The 20,032-nt window shown below is 39.8% G+C and overlaps 1 protein-coding gene across 1 annotated transcript in view; it reads right to left on the reverse strand.

The window, feature by feature from the left end:
- rims2a (regulating synaptic membrane exocytosis 2a) overlaps nt 1-20,032 on the reverse strand; it is a 198,512-nt gene that overhangs the window by 148,775 nt on the left and 29,705 nt on the right. The window contains 2 exon segments of the mRNA XM_036558135.1: nt 6,037-6,559; nt 6,561-6,891. Coding sequence (XP_036414028.1) covers nt 6,037-6,559; nt 6,561-6,891 — 854 coding nt within the window.

A 20,032-nucleotide genomic window follows, 5' to 3' on the forward strand; every position in this document is an offset into this window, starting at 1 on the left:
AAACAAGACAACAGCCACACAAAACTTTTCCATAAAAACATTCTGAAAACTGTTTTCAACCCACATGTGGTTTAGGACACAGTATGACTTACTGTGAACTATAAAAGTGAACAAAACTTCACCTTGTAGCTGAATGCTACAGGCCATTTTATCCGACTCCCTTTCACATTCACGAAGGCATATCTACACTAGATTAGTTTCTGTTGTTTCTATTTATAAACGTGTATCTTTGGTTAGCAGTTATTTATAAAAAGAAACAAGAGAAATCAGGAATGTAATCTGTAGTGTCCGTACGCCTGCATGATGAGTGCACACAACAGGCAGTTAGGTGCACAACAGCTACTGACTGAAGTGGCAGACTACAGCGTTTAAGATACACAGTTTACACAGCTGAAGTTTTATTCATTTTTATAGTTAACACTAAGGCTTTTTTCACACAGCAGGTAAAAGTGGCCCAAATCCGATCTTTTTCTTCATGAGTGACACAGATGTGTTGCCTTGCGGCAGTGTGAACAGCAAAAAACGCACTGAATATGACATTTTCAATACTGATTTGAGACACTTTCATATGTAGTACTGAAATCCAATACGTAGCCAATCTCACACTGCTGAGACCACATAAACTTTTGGGCTCATGTTTCTGTACCAAAAGATTAGAAGAGACTTGTCACAACCGCTCCGTGTTCGCTGATATTTCAAAAGAAATGGCCAAATGCTGCCGGAGATCGAGGCTGCAGCGTCAAAGAACAGTTAAAAGTCTGAAAGCAAAGTATAAAGATTCAGAGGACACAAACCAAAGACGTGACCGTGGCCGAATAACGTGCTTTTTTTACAGCAAGACCGAACACATTCTGAGTGATGAGCCCAGCTGTCAGCCACTGGAACTTCACGATCGCTCCTGTGGTGCTGGCAAAGATGAAACTCAGATGAAACTTTTGCACATGCAAGTTTAGGAGCTGATCTGTTCAGACTGATGTCACATAGCGATCACATTTAAAAAATAATGTGAGCAGCCAAACAAAAAAATCGGATTTGGTGAGAAAATCAGATTTGGGCCACTTTTACCTGCTGTGTAAACGTGTCTTGGCTGATCGATTACATCCGATGTAGGTGGAAAATTGTCTTTAGTTGCTAAATAATCTCAAATAGACCTGTTTCTTCCACTGTTTTTAACTGTCATAACTCCTATGCTCCTGGGAGACAGTGTAAAAGCCAATAAGTACAAGTCATGAGTGTTTTTTAGGCCTTTGTGAAACACCTCTCAGCTCTCACATCTGATAAAGGCAGCCGGACAGGTGGCTTTATCTGGGCTGAAGTGTTTTCCCCTCTCTTCTTATAGGAAAAAAGCACCTGACCTTCAGAGGAAGCTGCCGTTCCTCCTTGCTGTTGTCAGAGCCGGTGTTGGAACCTAGAAATCTTGGGCATCAATAATGTAGGGCTGCTTTCTCCCCTTTGTGCTTGGAACAGTTATATAAGGAGAGATGACTGAGCTTCTGTCTCTGTATCTCTCTTCCTCCTCCACTTTGCATTCTCCCATCCACGCTGCCTCATCTGTCTCTGCTGTTGTCCGCCCTGTCCCTCTCTTCTTCTTCACACACAGGGAGGCTGCTGTCACTTAAATGTCTACCAATAAACCTGTTCATGTTTTCCCCACCCTGAGGCCAACAGTAGGCAGATATTCAGCCAAAAGCTTGTCCAAATATTTGAAGTCCTGAGGGTAGTTCAGTAAGTTTTTGGAGGTCCTGAATATTGGACAATGTTGGAAAAAGTCACATTGAGATATTCAAGGATTTTACAATAAGAACTGTGATAGTCTACAGTATATCGCTGCTTCGGAACAAAACCTTGTATCTCCAAAATGGTTGCTTTACAGGAGAAGGAAAAAACCTACTTTACTTTTAATGTAAGTCAATGGAACCAGGCATTTTCCAAGTTATTTTGGGCCATTTCATTTGGTCCAGTCTCCATTAAATTTACACACAATATAAAGGACAAAAGGCATTTTCAAAAACTGACAACAGCGATATGTAGACATGGTAGCACTTTATTTGCATGGTCCACTATAGACTGTAGTTACTCAGTCTGTCTTTAACTAACATTCAAATAAATATCAATGAAGTGCAACTGAACTTGAAGTTGAGTGTGACAGATTCTATTAAATCTAACGTTAAACCTAAACCTAACCCTAACCTTAAATTAAACCTAAACCTACTGCCAATCTAACCCTAACCATAATGTTGTTGATACTCAACTGATTATCACCAGAAAGTCTGTAAAAAATTTAAGTATCTGTAGATCATCTACAAAGGACCATCCACATACAGTGTGACCGTAGACATGACCCAATAGGGAAGTGCATTTTGCCAAATTTTGGTATCAAGAGTTAATAAATGGAAACCTAGTTAGCTGTGGGAGAAGGAAAAAACAAAAACGTACGCTGGACCAAATTAACACAGGGCTGGTGCTGGAGGCTTCCTCTTTTTGGTGACACCACTGGTGTTAAGATGCAAAATAAATCAGTAGCACAAAAAACTGAGCCTGTTTCATTAAAAAAATAAGGCAAGAGAAATCGGCACGTTTTGTGTTCTATTAGTAACGGACAGGTATCTGGTACAACACTACGTGCTCATGAGGATGTGTCGACTCCTTAATGGACGATGTGCCAACATGTTAGTTTGTCAGAGAAATATATTTTTTCTGTTTCTGGACCTAGCTAACATCAGCTAGAGTACTTGGCATAGTAAGCAAAAAAGCTGCATAGACATATCTGTCTTCTCAATCATGTCCTTAACAATGCGCTCACACTTAGGCTCTCGTGTTTTAGAGCGGCAATGTGTAATATACACACTCACAAATACGAACAAAACCGCAACATTTTACAGTCCTGTTAAAACGTAAAAGCATCTTCTTATGTTCTCAAGTAGTGAGAATGCCTTTGTATGCTGTAGCATTAATTAAAGTTTCACTAGAAAAAGACAAACCCTAAAAAAAACAGCCCCAGACCATTATCCCTCCTCCACCAAACTTTACTGTTGGCACTATTCATTCCAGTAGATATAGAAGGTATCTACCAAACCCAGATTCCTCCATCAGACTGACAGATAGTGAAGTTTGGTTCATCACTACAAAGAACATGTTTCAACTGCTCCAGAGTCCAATGGTAGCATTCTTTGCACCACTTCAGCTAACGCTTGGCATTGTGCATAGTGATCTTAGACTTACGTGCTGCTGATTGGCTACAAAACCCATTTCATGAAGCTCCTGACGCACAGTTTTTGTGCTGATGTTGCTTCCAGAGGCAGTTTGGAACTCTGAATGAGCGATGCAACAGAGCATAGACTATTTTTGTGCTCGTTGAGTTTGTATGGTCTATCGTTCTGTGGCTGAACTGTTTCTAGACAGTTACATTTCACAATAATGGCACCTAAAGTTGACTGAGGCAAATCTAGCAGTAATTTTACAGACTGACTTGTGGCATCCTATGACAGTGGCACGTTTATAGTCATTGAGTTCTTCAGTATGACCTGTTCTACTGACCTGTTTGTCTATTGAGACTGCATGGCTATGTTCTTGATTTTATAGACCTGCTGAAACATCAGAACACAATAATTAGGTGGGGTGTCCACATACTTTTGGCCACCGTGTTTTGATTAATATGCATTAATATGCACCGGTAGTCAAAAAGAATTGCTTACATGAACGCATTTCATACACTGATGTTTAGCAACTGTTTTTGATATATGTTCACTGAAAGGAGGAAAACAACAACAAATGACAAATATTCCGACAAAATACTGCAAGCTGCCATGCAGTTCAATGACTGTCATGTACCTTTGCTCCACTGATGTCTCCTCTCATTAAATCTTTTTAAAATTAAGATGAAAACAATATTGGAATTATAGAAAATGCAGCTGACAGGGAATAATATTTCCTTCGCTGTCTGCTCAGGGGTCTGTGGGTGAATCCCGATGGGGAATGATGTAATTAGCCTCCAAATTTTAATTACCTTTGCTACACCTTCTTTAATTAAACTAAAGTGGTGATGACACAACTCCGAGCCACAAGGACCCAACTAGCTGCCTGTGTGTCAAGCTGACAAAGAAACAGTAGTGTCACTGGAGTATTTCATCACACAGGAACAATTCATTTTTATTAGCGCTATACAGCAAAAGCTTACAGTCACTGTTCTCTATCTCTCTCTGAGTATCTCTCGCCCGTTTCACCCTTTCTCTACTCTTGTTTTTCTTTTCCTTTGTTATGTAACAGAGTCCATTAAAGCAGAATGAACCAAGAGATCAGAGCCAGCCAGGGTGCTGGAGGAGGAAGGGCAAAATGAGAGGGCAGCTATGTCAGCCTGAGACACACATACACACATACACACACACACACACACACACACACACACACACACACACGAAAATACATACACACCTACACACCCACGGACAGAAAAAGGGACATGAGGGCAAACAGTAATGAGAACACACACACTCTGCTTAAGGGCACTCCAGTGTATCTTCTCAAACACACGCCCACACTCCGAGCATCTCAGACCAGAACATTCATACTGCTGAAGTGCAAGAAAGTTAAGCATCATATGACATGGAGAATATTTTGAGAGCCTAATATTTGACATATACACACTACCGTTCAAAGGTTTTTACTGTTTTCAATAATATATAACGAGTTTGGTTATATATTAAATTTCAACTTCACTAGTTTCAAATGATTAGTAGAACACTAGGGGAAAGCGGCGTGTCTAGGGGGACCAAAGTTAGCACCAGTTAGGCCTGGGTAACATTTGAAAATAATTTATTTTCTTGTTAAAAACCAAGATGAATTAAAATCTTTAATAAAAATCATATATTAAGTATAATAATAATGAGTAACAAAACATCATTTGAAAAATGACGTCGTTTTAATATGTGTTACTGCAATCATGTGTGTTCCCTTCTGGTGTAGGTTTATGGCGACTTGCGTGCTCATAGCACTAGGTGGAAAAACTTCAGACTGCAAGTGATATCCAAAGCCATGCTCATGTGCTTTAAAAACTGAAAAAGAAGGCATTTTCCATAGCTACAGCAGTGTCGCTCTAGTATTGAGCCATAAAGGCCTTTAGAAAATCATGAAGTGTTATATTTTCATAATTTTCATAATTTAGCTAACCACTGGGAACCTTAATCTGTATGAAAAATGCTGCAAATTTTTCTCAGTCTGTAAATCACACTGAGAAACCCACAGCAACAGCTTTTTAAGGCCCCATAATAACTCAAAGTTTTAACAATTAAATCATATATATATATATAATATATATATATATATATATATATATATATAGTAGATAATACAAATTTAAAATACAGCAAGTGATTCCTTTTGAACGGCAGTATATATTAGTACTTAACACACAAACAAATAATGCAAAAATATAGTGTCTTCATTCTTAAAAAGAATACTTCACCCAACTTTGATAATATGGCTAACAATGGTTAAGACAAAGAGAGAATTCATTACTAACACAGAATTTTAGGGTACAGCATTCTTTTAAGAAATGAGTTCTACTGAACTTTATAATAACTCTTCAAATAACTATAAAGTTGGGCTGCAACAAACTCTATTATTTATTGAACGGGCTAGTTATGGGAAAAACTGATGCAGTGCCACATTGTTTTCTTAAAAACTACAGCACTCAGTAATGCTCAATAATGATAATAATGCATGCAGTGATTCCTACAGATTACAAATACTGTAGAGAAAGTGTCGCAAGCGATATATCTATTATTGTTTTGATCCAAAGAAGAAATAATTTATACTACAGAAGTAACTTGATGGCAGCGCTGTGATGTGGCACCGTGAGTAGAACTGAATATGAAGTGATAATGGTTCAATTAGCGTTGCCACAGATTAGCACAATGTATAGATTTCAGAAATAATTCTTAGTTGCAGCCCAATTCTAAAGCACAGGCATTATGCCATGTAAACAAATAGTATTTGTCAGCATGATTCAGGGTCTTTATGTTTCAACATCTGCCTTACCTTTCTCGCTGACTGACTCGCTCTCGATCTCCACATCCTCACAGCTGGTATACTCTGGCGTTGTGGCCAGTTCCTCCTCAGAGCTGCTGAGGGACACCTGCCTCATCTTTCCCCCACGCTTGCTTTTGTGCGGTTTGGGCGGCGGCGGCCGCACAGACTCAGATTGGTCAGAGCTGAGTGAGTCGTTGCGCAGCATGCTCTCCATCTTCTCCCGCTTGCTCTTGCGCACAGCCGAGCCGGGTTCCAGGTGCTGCTGACTCCGCCTCAGCGGTGGTGGTTCCACCCCAACAGGTCCACTCCCCGCCGGCGGGCTGTGGTTGGATGTCCGGTGGGTGTGGTGAGGATGACCAGGACCAGGAGGGTAATGAGGCCTAAGAGGGGGTCCCAAGCGATCATCCATTTCTGTATAGGCCAGTGAGACGTCGCTATGGCGACGCTCATGTCGAAAGCGGGACATTTCAGCATGCATCCGCATCTGCTCCTCGTATGGCTGCGGTTTGACCGGATATCGGGCCAGGTTAGGGGTCGCTGCGGTAACGGGTCTGGTACTCCTCCTGTCGCTGCCTCTGCAGCTCATGCTCGCTCAGCAGTGGGCCATCAGGGATGAATCCTGGCTCAGGTGGGTATTCCTCCTGAGAGTGCCATCCACCTCGCCGAGCACGGTATGCCCCTCGCGCCGATTCTGCATCCTCGTAGGGGCCATAGCCTCCGCGCCGCTGCCGCTCCCCGGCCCCGTAGTCGGATGGTGATCGTGGCATGCCAGCCTCCCCCGGGGCATACTGTGAGGGCTCGGCCCGCTCCTCCCTTTGGTCGTACTTTTGGTTCGGGTCCCTGGATGCTGATGGGCTTCTTTTCCTGTCAGACACAAGAAAGGCAGAGGGAAAGGTTAGACGTCCAGCCAGGTAAAGCAAATAGGAAATATGCACTAAAATAGTGGTCTTCAACCCTGCTTCTGGAGATCTACCTTCCTCCACTTGTAATCCGCCACACCTAGTCCAGCTAATTAAGGTAATGGTTAAACCAAATGGACAAAAGAACTTTAACTCAAAGCCTGCCTAGACTGCGTCTATTTTTAGAGATACAATATGTCATACAGCGTCAGAAACCACATCAGCAAGGCTATTTTCTTACTTAGTGTGGTATGTGATGATTTATAAAGGCAGTTTATACAATGTTAACTGGCAGGGTATAAGCGGAGATGAGGACTCAAGTCAGAGGATCGAATTCCAGTGACACTTAAACTGCATATTTACTGACTCACAGCTCGACTTGAACTTGCCTTCAATTGAGTCTCAACTCAAAACAGACACTTTACTAAAGTAACTTTAGCCCAAGAAAAACCTTGCCCAAAACCTGACACATGACATAAAACATTTTGATTCTGGTGTAAAGGTGCACCATTGCTTGCCAATATTTCATCTGTCATACGTTGTCATTTATTGCAACTGAATTACAACAGCAGTGATATCAAGTTCATTATAATTTTAAATGACAAGCATTTTAGTATAACCTTTGGCTAGAAAAACCTTTAATCTGATGGGCATAACCAAAGTGCTACATTCAAAAATTTGAATTATATAAAATACATTGAATAAAAAACACTCAAAAATGCTTGACTGAACAAGTGGTTCTCAAGCTTGGGAGACGGGATTGAGTAAAGACATGTACTGCCTTGGGGCCCTGAGGACTGACACCACTGGCCTAGACTGTACTTTGGATAGTTTGCCAGCTACCCCAATGACTAATCTAGCAAAGTTGTGGTATGTCAATTTTCAGTAAGTTACAGATAACTTTTAAACAAGTTAATTTCATTTCTTTGTTTTTCATGTAGAGGTTTAGCGAATTTTTGAAGAAACTGCAAGACTCTGATAGAACAGGACTAATCATGGTAATGGTAAATACTGTTACATTGCCCAGCCTTACTATAACATACAAACTCAGCCCTGGGGGGTCAGTGTCTTCAGCTCACAGGTAATGTGATTCCACCAAAGGAGAAAGGCATATATGTCTATTCTTTTCATATGTCAGATCTCTTCTCTCTGTTGCTCTTTCTCTCACTCTTGAACATTACAATTTTTTGACCCACATACAGTTCAAAAGCATGCTCCAGCTGCAACCAGCATCCGTTTTAATCATACATTTTGGATCAGTTCAATTAAACCTGTTCTATTTCATAAATGATGGACTTTTTGATAAAGTATTAAGCTATTTAAAGCCATTTGTTACAATGATTTACAGTTCAGGAGTGCTGTTAGGCATGACACGAAGCACCTCAATGCCTTCATAAAACACTTTATAAAATAAATACAACATGATAAAATACACCAATGTTTGAATTAATAATTAATTATTAATAACAGTTGCTTGAAAGAAAAGAGGTCCAGTAAGCAATGTAGTTTAATAACAGTAGGCTGATTCATTAATGTGTGTGTTAATCTGCCCTTCCTTGATGAAGCACTGACACTAACTGCTCCACAGCTTTTCCACATGAATATATTTTGTTACCATGCTTTGCGGGTTCAGCCCCAGAGTGGACATTCAATCTTTTTACACCAACAGAACAAAAAGACCAGTGATAATTGAGGTTCTAATTGTGGTTTTCAAAAACGGTTCTTACATGAACTCATGTCATGAGTAACAAACAGAATATTTCTTAAGCGTATGAAATGCCAAAAATAAGTGCGCTTCAAGCATGACGTACCCTTAGAAGTGTAAAATTAGCAGAGGTGTGGACTCAAATATGAATTTGATGACTTGAGACTCGACCCAAGAAAATCAAAAAAGACTTGTGACTTGACTTTGACTGACTCACACTTTAACTCGGATTTGAGCCTCATGACTCAGAAAGACTCAAGACCCAAAGTGGAAGAAACGTGGACAGGCGTCTGCCTGCAGACGGGACTCTACACAGCCAGCTACTTTTCATGTGAATGGAATCGTTTCCTGCTGTAAATCCGATGTACAGCAGAGTCCTTAAATGTCTGCTACTGTGTTTATGCTCAGCTTATTTCAGAAGACAAGTGAAGCATTTAGAATTCAAGTTCACCTCCATCAGCTAGAAATAAGCAAAGCATCAACAGCATCAACAAGCCCAGCTTAGCTTTTAAACTCTTACTGCAGAAACTTCCCAGGCAAACTGACTATTTTTCTCATGGTAGCAGAACAAAAGAAACAGAGCTCTCTCTATCTGACCGATTTTAACAGCTTTCACAGTTAAAACAAGTGCAACATTCACCACAAAGCTGAAGGTAACTTTTTATTCACCCGCATCTTATTCGAATTTGCCGCTCCACTTTTAACGGTGCAGCAGTGAGGCACCGGAACATAACTGCTGCACCATTTAACGTGGAACGGAAAATTTGAATTAGTAGCTGGCGAATAAAAAGTCAACTTCAACTTTGTAAATTCACCATCAATTTGCAGTCTTTTTTAGTGTACACTTTGCTCAGCTTGGTCATTTTGGCTTCTGATGCTCTCAAATAACCAAAAATTATCTTCAAATACAATTTTATATTAAGTTTAATAGTACGTTGAAAATTCTTTTCACGTGTAGCTGCCCTGCTCCTTGTGTATACCATTATGTCTATCATGTAAAATACTTGATATATGCAAACTTAAGACCCCCTCACAACAACTGAATTCTGTATTAATGTGTCATTATACTGCTTGCAAGAACCACTGAGCACAATCATAGATAAGACCAGATATTAATGTGTAGTAAATGCTATGCATGCCACATGTAAGAACGTAGTTTTAAAATTTTTCGTAAAATAAAACTAGACCGATCAATTTGGCAGATAGCTAACTGGGTCCTGGCATCGTGCTGTTTCTCACAAATGCCTGGCACTCTTCTAGTAGAAGGCAGCATTCTACTGCAGTGGCTTAGCATGCAACAGTTTCACCACAACACCAATTCATTTTAGTTCACTGAAGCCTCGCTGACGCAAGTTTTGAGAATAAAAACTCAAATCTGAACGTGTAAACTTGTGTATTTGTGCACTTGTGCAAGAATCCCAAACTTTACACACAAGCATGCAGGTTCATTCGTTAGCTTGGCAAGAAGCACAAACCACCAGCAATTCCAGCTCAGTGACGCTGCACTGAGGTACGTTTAGAGGACGAAGACTCAAAACTGAGCAAGTGAAGTCAAGTGACAGGTGCTGAAGTGACAAAGACAGAATCTTTATTATTATTAAAGCTGTAGCGAGAGCTTATTTCTGTTTCTGCTCTGCCTCATCTCAATCTGTTTAGACAGCAACACAGAGTGTGCAAAGCAGTGGGGGGAGGGGAGGGGGTTATAAACGTGGCATGATCGCATAATTGTGCATATTCATAGATACGAATACAAATACGAATGGGAATACCTTTATTGTCACTGTACAAGTACAACGAGATTTAGTGCACACTTCACTGCAAGCTATCTAAATTAAAAGAGCAAGGAAAATAAAATTAGATAGAATAAGATGAAATAAAATAGAGATAAACAGCATAATTACAGAAGAAGAATTCTTACTAAGTGTTGCGGACGCTCCTATGTAGCTTCTTGGGCATAAAAATAATACATAAAAATGTATAATACTTTATTAATTTATCAATCAACATGGGTGATTTTTTGTGTTTTATGACTTTAGTGGGACGTGGCATGAGCCGATTAAGAGGCTCTATACTGCATTTAAAGTAGTACGATGCTTAAACGTAGGGTGTTGTATTGTGTTTTGTGTTGCAGGCTTGAAGGCATTTCTGATGCATTTTCTGACAGATCAGATTTTTCTGCAAGCTTGACTTTACTGTGTGTGAAATGCTCGGTGGGCTGCAACTGAAATCAGACCTGACAGATCGGTGTGTGTGTTTGTGTGTGTGAGAGCGCATGCAGTGCTCTCCATCAGTCTGCCTCATGCATTATTCAGGAGGTGCCGGACCCTCAGTCTCGCTCCATTCACAAATCTAAAACGCTGCCGCAGCAGAATGATGTGAGTGTTCAGTGTGTGTGTGTGTGTGTGTGTGTGTGTGTGTGTGCACTCTTGGCTTCTGTCAGCCTGCATGATGAGCGTGTGTATGTGTGTTGACTGGAAGGAACATGTCAGCAAGAGGTGCAACACTGTGTATGTGTATGAGAGTGAGTGTAAATTGCTTTGGTAAGTGCTCTCAGTCAGCCTGCAGGGACAGAACCCCCTCAACATATTCGGTTATGAAATTCTGAAAAGGACTCGGGCAAACATACTAATCTATCCTAACTCTCTCTCTTTCACTGTCTATCCCTCATTTTCTCCCCTCTTCTCTCTGATCTCTCTTGGCTCTGTTTTTCACCTTTCCGTTCACGATTCCCAGCCCGATCCTCCACCCGAGCAGTGCTCTCTCGCACACATACACGCAGAATTGGCAGGCTAAAGCATTACATCACACAGCTACATTTTAGTCCCGTCCAGAGAGCAGACAGTCCTGAATGTTCGAAACATGGGCCAGACCACCTGTCCCTGCAAAAACAGCCATACACACAAACTCATGCTGCCTTCACAGACCCGTATAATACCCATATAATAATGGTTACAAAGTCTTTCTAGAGCTTTTTAATCAGCTACAGTAGTGCGATATATATTGTCTATCCGGGTCAGTCTATTGAATTGGTTCAAAGTCAGAGTTCGAAACCCGGTTTGGATAAGCAAAATTCTTTTGCTTTGACCCTATACCCGATTTACATAAATGACTGAACATTCCACTTTGTCGCTAACAAAACAATCATAACAGTACTGAAACTTTACCAAATGTTTTGGCAGTGACTGTTTCTGCAGTGACGATTTTAGTTAATTTTAAGCAGAACTCAAAAAAAAAAAACACAGCTTTGAACGGTACAGTTCACAGTTCATAAAATCATAATATTTTTCATTAAAACACCAAAAGGTTTACTTAACTGTAGAAAATATGTGTTCTTATAGTGACAATTCTTAAGCTCCGCAATATATATTTTGTACTGACTAATAATAGGTCTATCAGTCTTGCAATTAAACAATTTTAAATGCCAATTTGGTACACTAAGCTTGATGTAAAGACATAACTATTTCTGCTGTTTAATCTGCTGTTCATCTGTATAATCACATGATTTCTCAGTGCTGCGGTTGTGTTAATCTTACAAAGCTGAAAATTTTGAGATTTTTATTTAGTTTGTGTTACAAACGTCTTTTTTGAACAAAATAGCGTATGATACACACTTTACTGTAAAACGACCGATTAATTAAAGCATTCCTCCATATATCCATGCAGCCCTATATCGTTAGGACTGTTCCATTTGTGTGACCAATAGGCTACTAAGGAGGAGTCTTCATAGGACAGTCCTACCGAGGATCCGCACTACCGCGGCTGCAGCCTAGGCTTTGGAACGCAGCTATGGTCACTACCACAGCATTAAGAATGGTCACTACCGAAAACATATTTTCTGTGATTAGGTAATCTTGTTTGTGATTTGATCAAAATATCATGATGTTATATGTGTAATATAATGCTGTTTGCTATCCGGTGTCGACCAGAGGAGGATGGGTTCCCCTTTTGAGTCTTGGTTCCTCTCCTTGCTCTTAGGGAGTTTTGCCTTGCCACTATCGCCACTGGCGATGCTCACAGGGGCTTGGACCCGGGTTTTTCTGTAAAGCTGCTTTGTGACAACATTTGCTGTAAAAAGAGCTATATAAATAAACTTTGACTTACCTGTTCAAAGCTGTGTTTGCTAGCCATGTACTGGCTAGCATTTTTAGGTTTTGCTCAACATTCAGTTAGAAGTCAGTTAAAAGTCCAAAATGCGTTTTCAACTCTGACTTTGAACCAGTTTGGTAGAAATATCCACATAGAACTAAATCACTGCCATGTATTAGCCCACAAAGTGACCAGGCAAAAACAGAGGAATCAGATACACCAGCCAAAGAAGCACGTAAAGACAGAAAAGTGCTGGTACAGCTGCGTTTTGTGTTTAGTTATCTCTGTGTCTCTGTAGATGACATATCATAGAGCTTTGACATGAACTGTCATATAGTGTGACCACATTCAGAGCACATAACACAAGTCTGTCTAATGCAGACTAGATTGATTTACACAAGCAGAGGGAGCTGCTGGATATAAGGTCCAAACAACACTGGACTATAAGCAATTATTTTCCTCTTTTTCACCCTCATCCTTATATTACCCCCCACTCATTAGCATGCTACATCTATCTTTCCTCATTTTCTCTTTCAGGGAATAAGGTCAGTGTGATACAGATAAACACACACGCACAGACATCAAGCTTAAGCGTTCTCTGCAGAGTCAAGTGCTGACCTGGTTAGCCACGAATTACAAAAAAGAACCACTTGTGCACATCTAAATGAGATTTTCCCAGTGGTGCATCAAATAACTCTCCACTCCATCTGCCCCATATCCAGCAGTGTAGATACATCTGCTCTGTTCCTTTTCACATTAGTGTTCACATAATTATTGACTCCAGAGCCCTTGACTTATAAACTTTCACTATGTACCATTGTTTAAAGCAATATTTAGGTGAGAAATTTTAACAATTTCCCTTTATCCCAAATGTAGTTAATCAGTCAAGACATGTTTGGTGTCCAAAATTTTATTTTTTTAATTTTGTACTGAATCTACGAGACTAACATGGCTAAACAAGTGATGGAAACCTACATCCCACCAATTACCATTCAATCATCCCACAGATTCAAACCTTGTAGACTTGTTCAGAAATCTAGACAGCTCAGAATATTATGTTAGTGGGTCAATGGCAAAGGGATAAATATCTGCAATATCTATTCAATATGTTGATATTTATTAAAAGACTTTTACAATGGTAAAATTCCTTTTTTAATAGGATAAAAATGGTACCACTGAAAATATCAGCTGATGCAACCACAACTTAATTTAACTGCTGAAAATGCGTATAAACTAGTTTTGATACTCATGTTAACTTTTGTTGTAAAACTTCCATGTATTGTTACTGTTGGGACAAAACACGTATATCCATTTGTGTCATTTTTCTTTTTGTGACTTGAGTGAAAATGACAGTTTATAATGTCCTCTACATTGTACCAAATTTCATGATAAAAGGGCCAACAGAAACGGTCCAAAATTACTTCTTCATTTCTCCATTTCTCCAAAATTACTTCATAATTTAACGTTCTTTTCCTTCTCCTGCTCCTTTTTTGGACATTTGAGGTTCTGTTACGACAGCAATGTTATTTTCTTTCAACGTTATTATAATAAAAGCACATTTTAATGGCTCACAAATCCTGACTTAACTGAATCGGCTTAATCATGACTCAAAAATGACATTTTAAAAAATAGTCTACTTATTCAGCAGATATGATTAGACTGCCTCAGAAACAGAATTTTTTGGACTTTTTGAGGCCTAAAATCAATTTTATTTTACATAAAGGAGGTACTGTAGAATACTCATACTGTAGAATACTCATGCATTTATTCAATTATTTAACAGCAATATAATGGACATATAAAGGACACAAAAATGCATGTCATTGATCCTAGTATATAACCGAGTGTCTGAAATCACATTAGCAAGTCTATTTGAGATTTCAGATTAGTTTGAGGTATGAGGTTAATTGTAAGGTATCAGCTTCCACTGCTTGTTAGCTATATTAGCCTTATGGTTCCAGAATCAAAAGACACCAAACATCATACACTCCACAATCCTCCACCCATTTCAGTTTCTGCAGTTTGAGCAATGCTCAGGAGTTGGTGGGGAAAAAAAGTGGGGCATTAACCCACATACACATACACAGGGAATAAACTTCTCACAAGGTGTGGGGGCGATGTGGAAAAGTTGAGATTAAATTAGAAACGTGGGTGACAATGGCGAGAGAACAGAAAACTCAAGTAAAAATGGAACGTCTGCCATGAACAACACAGGACTTCTCCTCAAGCAAACATACAGTCAAATGTAAAAGTTTGAACAGCCCTAGACAAAGTGGAAATAAGAGAGAGAATTAAAATATGGCTTTTTCTACTAATTTTAGTGCACAATTTCTATTTATTTGCTGAATTTAACACACGGGAAAAAATAAAACCTAAAATATGCCATAATTTTTGCACAAACCAGATTTTATTTTTTCCAACATGTTAAACTCAGCAAATAAACAGTAATTCTGCATTAAACTGTGCAGATGTGTTTTCTCCATAGAGGATACAATAACTTATTTTCGTAGAAAATCAACAGAACATGCAGTTAGAACTAGGCGGCCAAACATTTGCAATTGTTAACATCTAACGGTATTCATCTTACATGTAGTCTTCTTTTTTAAAAAGATGTATCATCAATAGCAGCCTGCATCTTCAAAGCCCATAAAAGGGTGTCTCCCGGGGTCTGTCCTATGAATCCACTGCAATCAAATCCAAACCCTGCACCCACACAATCCAGAACTTAAACCCTTATGGACATGTCTCTGTCCAGTATATTGGTCACATGTAAACTGACCAAAATTGCAATTTAATAAAGAAAAGCTTGCTGCTGAATGTGCTCACCAAATCTGTCAAGGTCCAACGAAAGGTTTAAAGCAGAAGCCTTCTTACGAGTCCCTGCACTTTATAAGCATCTTCTCTGTTGTGTGTCCGAGAGAGTATGTCCATCCTCATCCTCCTGCCACCTCCCTGGCTTAAAAAATAGCCGCAAAGCCTGCTGGGAACTCAGAACAAGGCTAAAGTAAGCTATCGCGCTAGAGGGGGTGGAGCCAGTCTGGGGCAGAGGCCGGATTAGGTCATTTAGCCTGGACTTCATTGGTGGAAATCCATGAGACTCGGCCTAAAAGACGCCCCACCTGGGGATTTGACCTAATCGGCTCTAAGAGCGCATCCACACAAAACAGCATCCTGAAACTGAACAAGCAACGTTTCCCTGCCTTTTTATCTTTTTCTGGAAATGATTATCCATGAGATTATCTCATTTCTTTGGCAGAGCGATACACGACCAGTGTTTGAACACAGATAATCCTAACCATGATGCTTGGAGGTTCACATTGACATTTGCTAAAACGCTTCTCGCAGGAAAGCTTTATTACTGGCAATCCCACCTTTTTTTTCTATTGATACAGGGTATAAAATCTACACTGGCTGTTTTTTTTTTTTCGTTATTCCACACATTGAGGTCAACACATCATAAATGTGTTATTATAAACACACTATAAGCATACAGACTCCACTCACTGTATGGAATAACTATGTAACATGAAGCTGTCACTATACACTAGATTTGTTATGATGTCACGGTTTCACAGCAAGTCATGGTGTATAATCAAATAGTTATTAAAAATATATTCTGGCTTTTACCCCCTTTGAGAACCACTAGTTTAAGGACCTCTTGCTTCTCCACTTTACTGAAACATGCTGGAACACCTTGCTCACATTTCCTCATGCTCATCCCTCCCCAGACAACAGCTACCAAACACATGGCACCTCTGGCCATAAATAAACAGAACAACTCTGCAAATCTCTAAAAGCTTTGTTGCAACTCACGTCATTCTGAACAAGGTGATATGTCTGTTTTGTATGTTTTTACCCAAGTTCTCAGTTAACCTTTTGAGGAGTATCTGAAACTTTTTCAGGCAGGGGCACAGAAAGTGGGGGTGCCGAGGGGCTGAAGTACCCCCCGATTCCAGGATTCCAACTGTTACAAAGAATAATAATAATAATAATAATAAAACTTTCTGAACTTTATAATAATTTAAGTGCAGTAAAGACCCATGTGCGCTAGTTTTAGAGTGGAGTTTGTATTTTAACATTTTGAAAATCTGCAGTAGTCCTACACTGTCAAAGTGAACACAGTATTTTCATTACAGTGAGCTGAAAATTGTTTACTGCTTCACGTCCCTGTATTCAGGTACTTGTTTCATCATGAAAAGACAGACAAAATGTAGCAGAAACGCTGATTATTAACCCCTTTAATGGCCAGGGCCCACCAGTCCAGATTTTTATTACACATTTTTATAACCTAAGAATAGCTCAACCAGGTTGCATTTAAGTCCCTATGGTTACTGAACAAGGCGCCTTAGTACATAAGAAGCCTGGGATTTTAAGGGGTTAACTGTAAAATATGACAGTGTTTTTCTTATTGGTTAGTGCATATACACCAACCAACCACTTCATTAGGTACACCTACCTTGTATCTACACTCTTCGTGCATTTTTTCAGGCCTATTTATCATATAGGAGCACTTTGTAGTTCCACAGTTACAGACTACCATCTGTTTCTCTGCATACTTTGTTAGCCCCCCTTTACCCTGTTCTTCAATGATCAGGACCCCTACAGGACCACTACTGATCAGGTATTGTTCGGGTGGTGGGTCATTCTCAGCACTGCAGTAACACTAACATGGTGGTGGTGTGTTAGTGTGTGTTGTGCTGGTACGAGTGGATCAGACACAGCAGTGCTGCTGGAGTTTTTAAACACTGTGTCCACTCACTGTCCCACTTTGCAGATGTAAAGTCAGAAACAATAGCTCATCTACTGCAGCACAGTTTATGTTGTCATCCTCTAGTCTTTCATCAGTGGTCACAGGACACTGCTGTCTGTTTATTTTTGATTGGTGGACTATTCCCAGTCCACCAGTGGCTGTGTTTACATGCAAAGATTTTTGCAAATCCGACTGAATACAATCCGATTACAGATTCAGACTGAGGTGTTTATATGCACACTCTATTCAACAATTTAATGGAAAATCTTCGCTTACATGCGCACGACAAGTAATCCGATGCAAAACGACACGCATGCCTGGAGTAGCGCTTAGAGTAAATGTTACCATGACAGCGAACATCACGTGAGGTCCAGTCCGCGTGAGATGAGTTTCCAGTTGGCGCTCGTGTTTTAATTGCTTTAAAATGATGTCAGACTCAGGAAAACGTGCGTCACATGTGCTTATAAAGGAAGCCGCGAGAGGAAGACGTCGTGTTCTGAGACTCATAAGCTGGACGTCCGTCCCACCGCCGTCTTTTAAAGATCAGAGCATAAACTTCGTCTCCTCTGCAGACCAGTTTCTGCTCCACCATATTGAACGGTATAAACTTTCGGCATGACGTGACGCACATGCGCCGAACATACTTACACGTTCCGATTGGAATGTAATCGGATTCAGGCGTTTACACGGCTATTATTCTTCTATTTAACAGATTATTTAGAGGTTTATCCACCTCTTTCAATTGGATAGAAATTGTATTCCGAATGGCCTCAATCGGACTAGACTATTCCGACTGAGCTATTAGTCGGATTACTAACGGATTATCTGGCTGCATGTAAACGTGGCTATTGACCCTGAGGTGTTTAAAAACTCTAGTAGCACAGCTGTGTCTGATCCACTAACATGCAGGCATCACTACAGTGTCACTGCAGTGCTGAGAATGATCCACCACCTAAATAATACCTGCTCTGTTGTGGTCCTGTGGGGGTCCTGACCACTGTAGAACAGGGTGAAAGGGGGTTAACAAAGTATACAGAGAACTTCAGTCTGTAACTGTAGAACTACAAAGTGAACCTATATGATAACTGGAGCTGATAAAATGGACATTGACAATATTGTGCATCGTTCACTGAGGAGAAAATATTACATGGTGAGTCCTTATCAGCAACCAAAGTTGTACTGGTTAGCTTGATGTTAGCTCATTTAACTCATCTGAAGAGGCAGCCTCTGTTATTCATCTGATATAAAACCCAACAATTTTCTTTGGCTATCTCAGAAAACATCATCTACCAGAGAGAAAACATGTACTTACTGAAGCTATGAATAATGGATCATTTTAAACGTGGTAAGATTAAACATTTTTGTTTCCTTTAGCTTTTGCCTCACTGTTTTCTTTACAAGGCTGAAGCAACATTTAATAGAACAAATTCAATGAACAGCTTAAGTTATCTGGTTACACAGCTTGTATTTTTACAAGTGGTTAATAAGGCCAATATTGGTGCAAATACCAGTCCTGTACATCAAATCCATGCATCACTGGTTTGTAGGTTCACTGATGAAATATTTACCATTTATAAATTAGCATTGTGAATTAATTGTTTGCTGTTTAAAAAACAATAATAGAGCTATCAAATCACAATTTAATTTAAATTTAAGTTCAATGACTGAACCTGAGCTAAAAAAATGTATATTGTCATACTCCAGTAAGCAAACCATATACCATGTTCCCACCTGCACAGTACAACAAATGGTAGTGGATAAATGACAAAATGATGGAACAGTTCTTAGTAGAGGGAAAAGAAAACTGTATCAGCAGAATGCTGCTTGAGACAAACAGGGTTTTGCCACGCGTGACTAATAAACCGTCTCAGATCTGGAAATATGACAGTACTGGAAGTAAGAAGGCCTAGCCAATTAATGTCACTGCTTTGAAAAGTTTGCAACCTCCAAAGGCAAGCAGCTAATAACAGATAGCGAAGAGGCAGTAGGGAATAGGTGAATGACAGATGGACACATGAGGAGCAACAACTACAGGTGCTGCTGTAATCTCACTTCTCCCAACAGACTTCCAAATTCTGATTCATGTTAGAGCATGAGCTGCACTGTGGAAAAAGGGGCTGGAGAGGTTGATCTGAAATATATGCGAGATATAAGGTTGATGAAGAACACTGTGTTCATTTAATATGTTATGTTGCTTTGCTCCGGGCACCACAGTGTACGTAGCATTTTGCTAATCAACCCCAAACAAGAATTGTAGATGATAGCGTTTCACAACACACGTTAATATTCTTTTTTTTCCATATGGGGGCTGCGCAATGATACATTTTGTGAAATGAATACAGTTAGATTTCATGCTGTAATGATACTGAGAATGGTTCCTCCGGTTCTGTTGTCCTGGGAACACTTTAGTTTCCCAGTCAAGTACAAAAATGATTGGCAAAGAGTGGCAAATCGAAGGGTGTCAGTGTCTCAACCCGTGCTAATACCTCAACTATGCATACTTAATCTGAAATAAAGTCATTATTAAAATGGGTCAGTTACAGGAGCGAGAAGAAAACATTAGTC

This window comes from Colossoma macropomum, unplaced genomic scaffold, assembly GCF_904425465.1.
Source record: "Colossoma macropomum unplaced genomic scaffold, Colossoma_macropomum, whole genome shotgun sequence".
Classification (NCBI taxonomy): domain Eukaryota; kingdom Metazoa; phylum Chordata; class Actinopteri; order Characiformes; family Serrasalmidae; genus Colossoma; species Colossoma macropomum.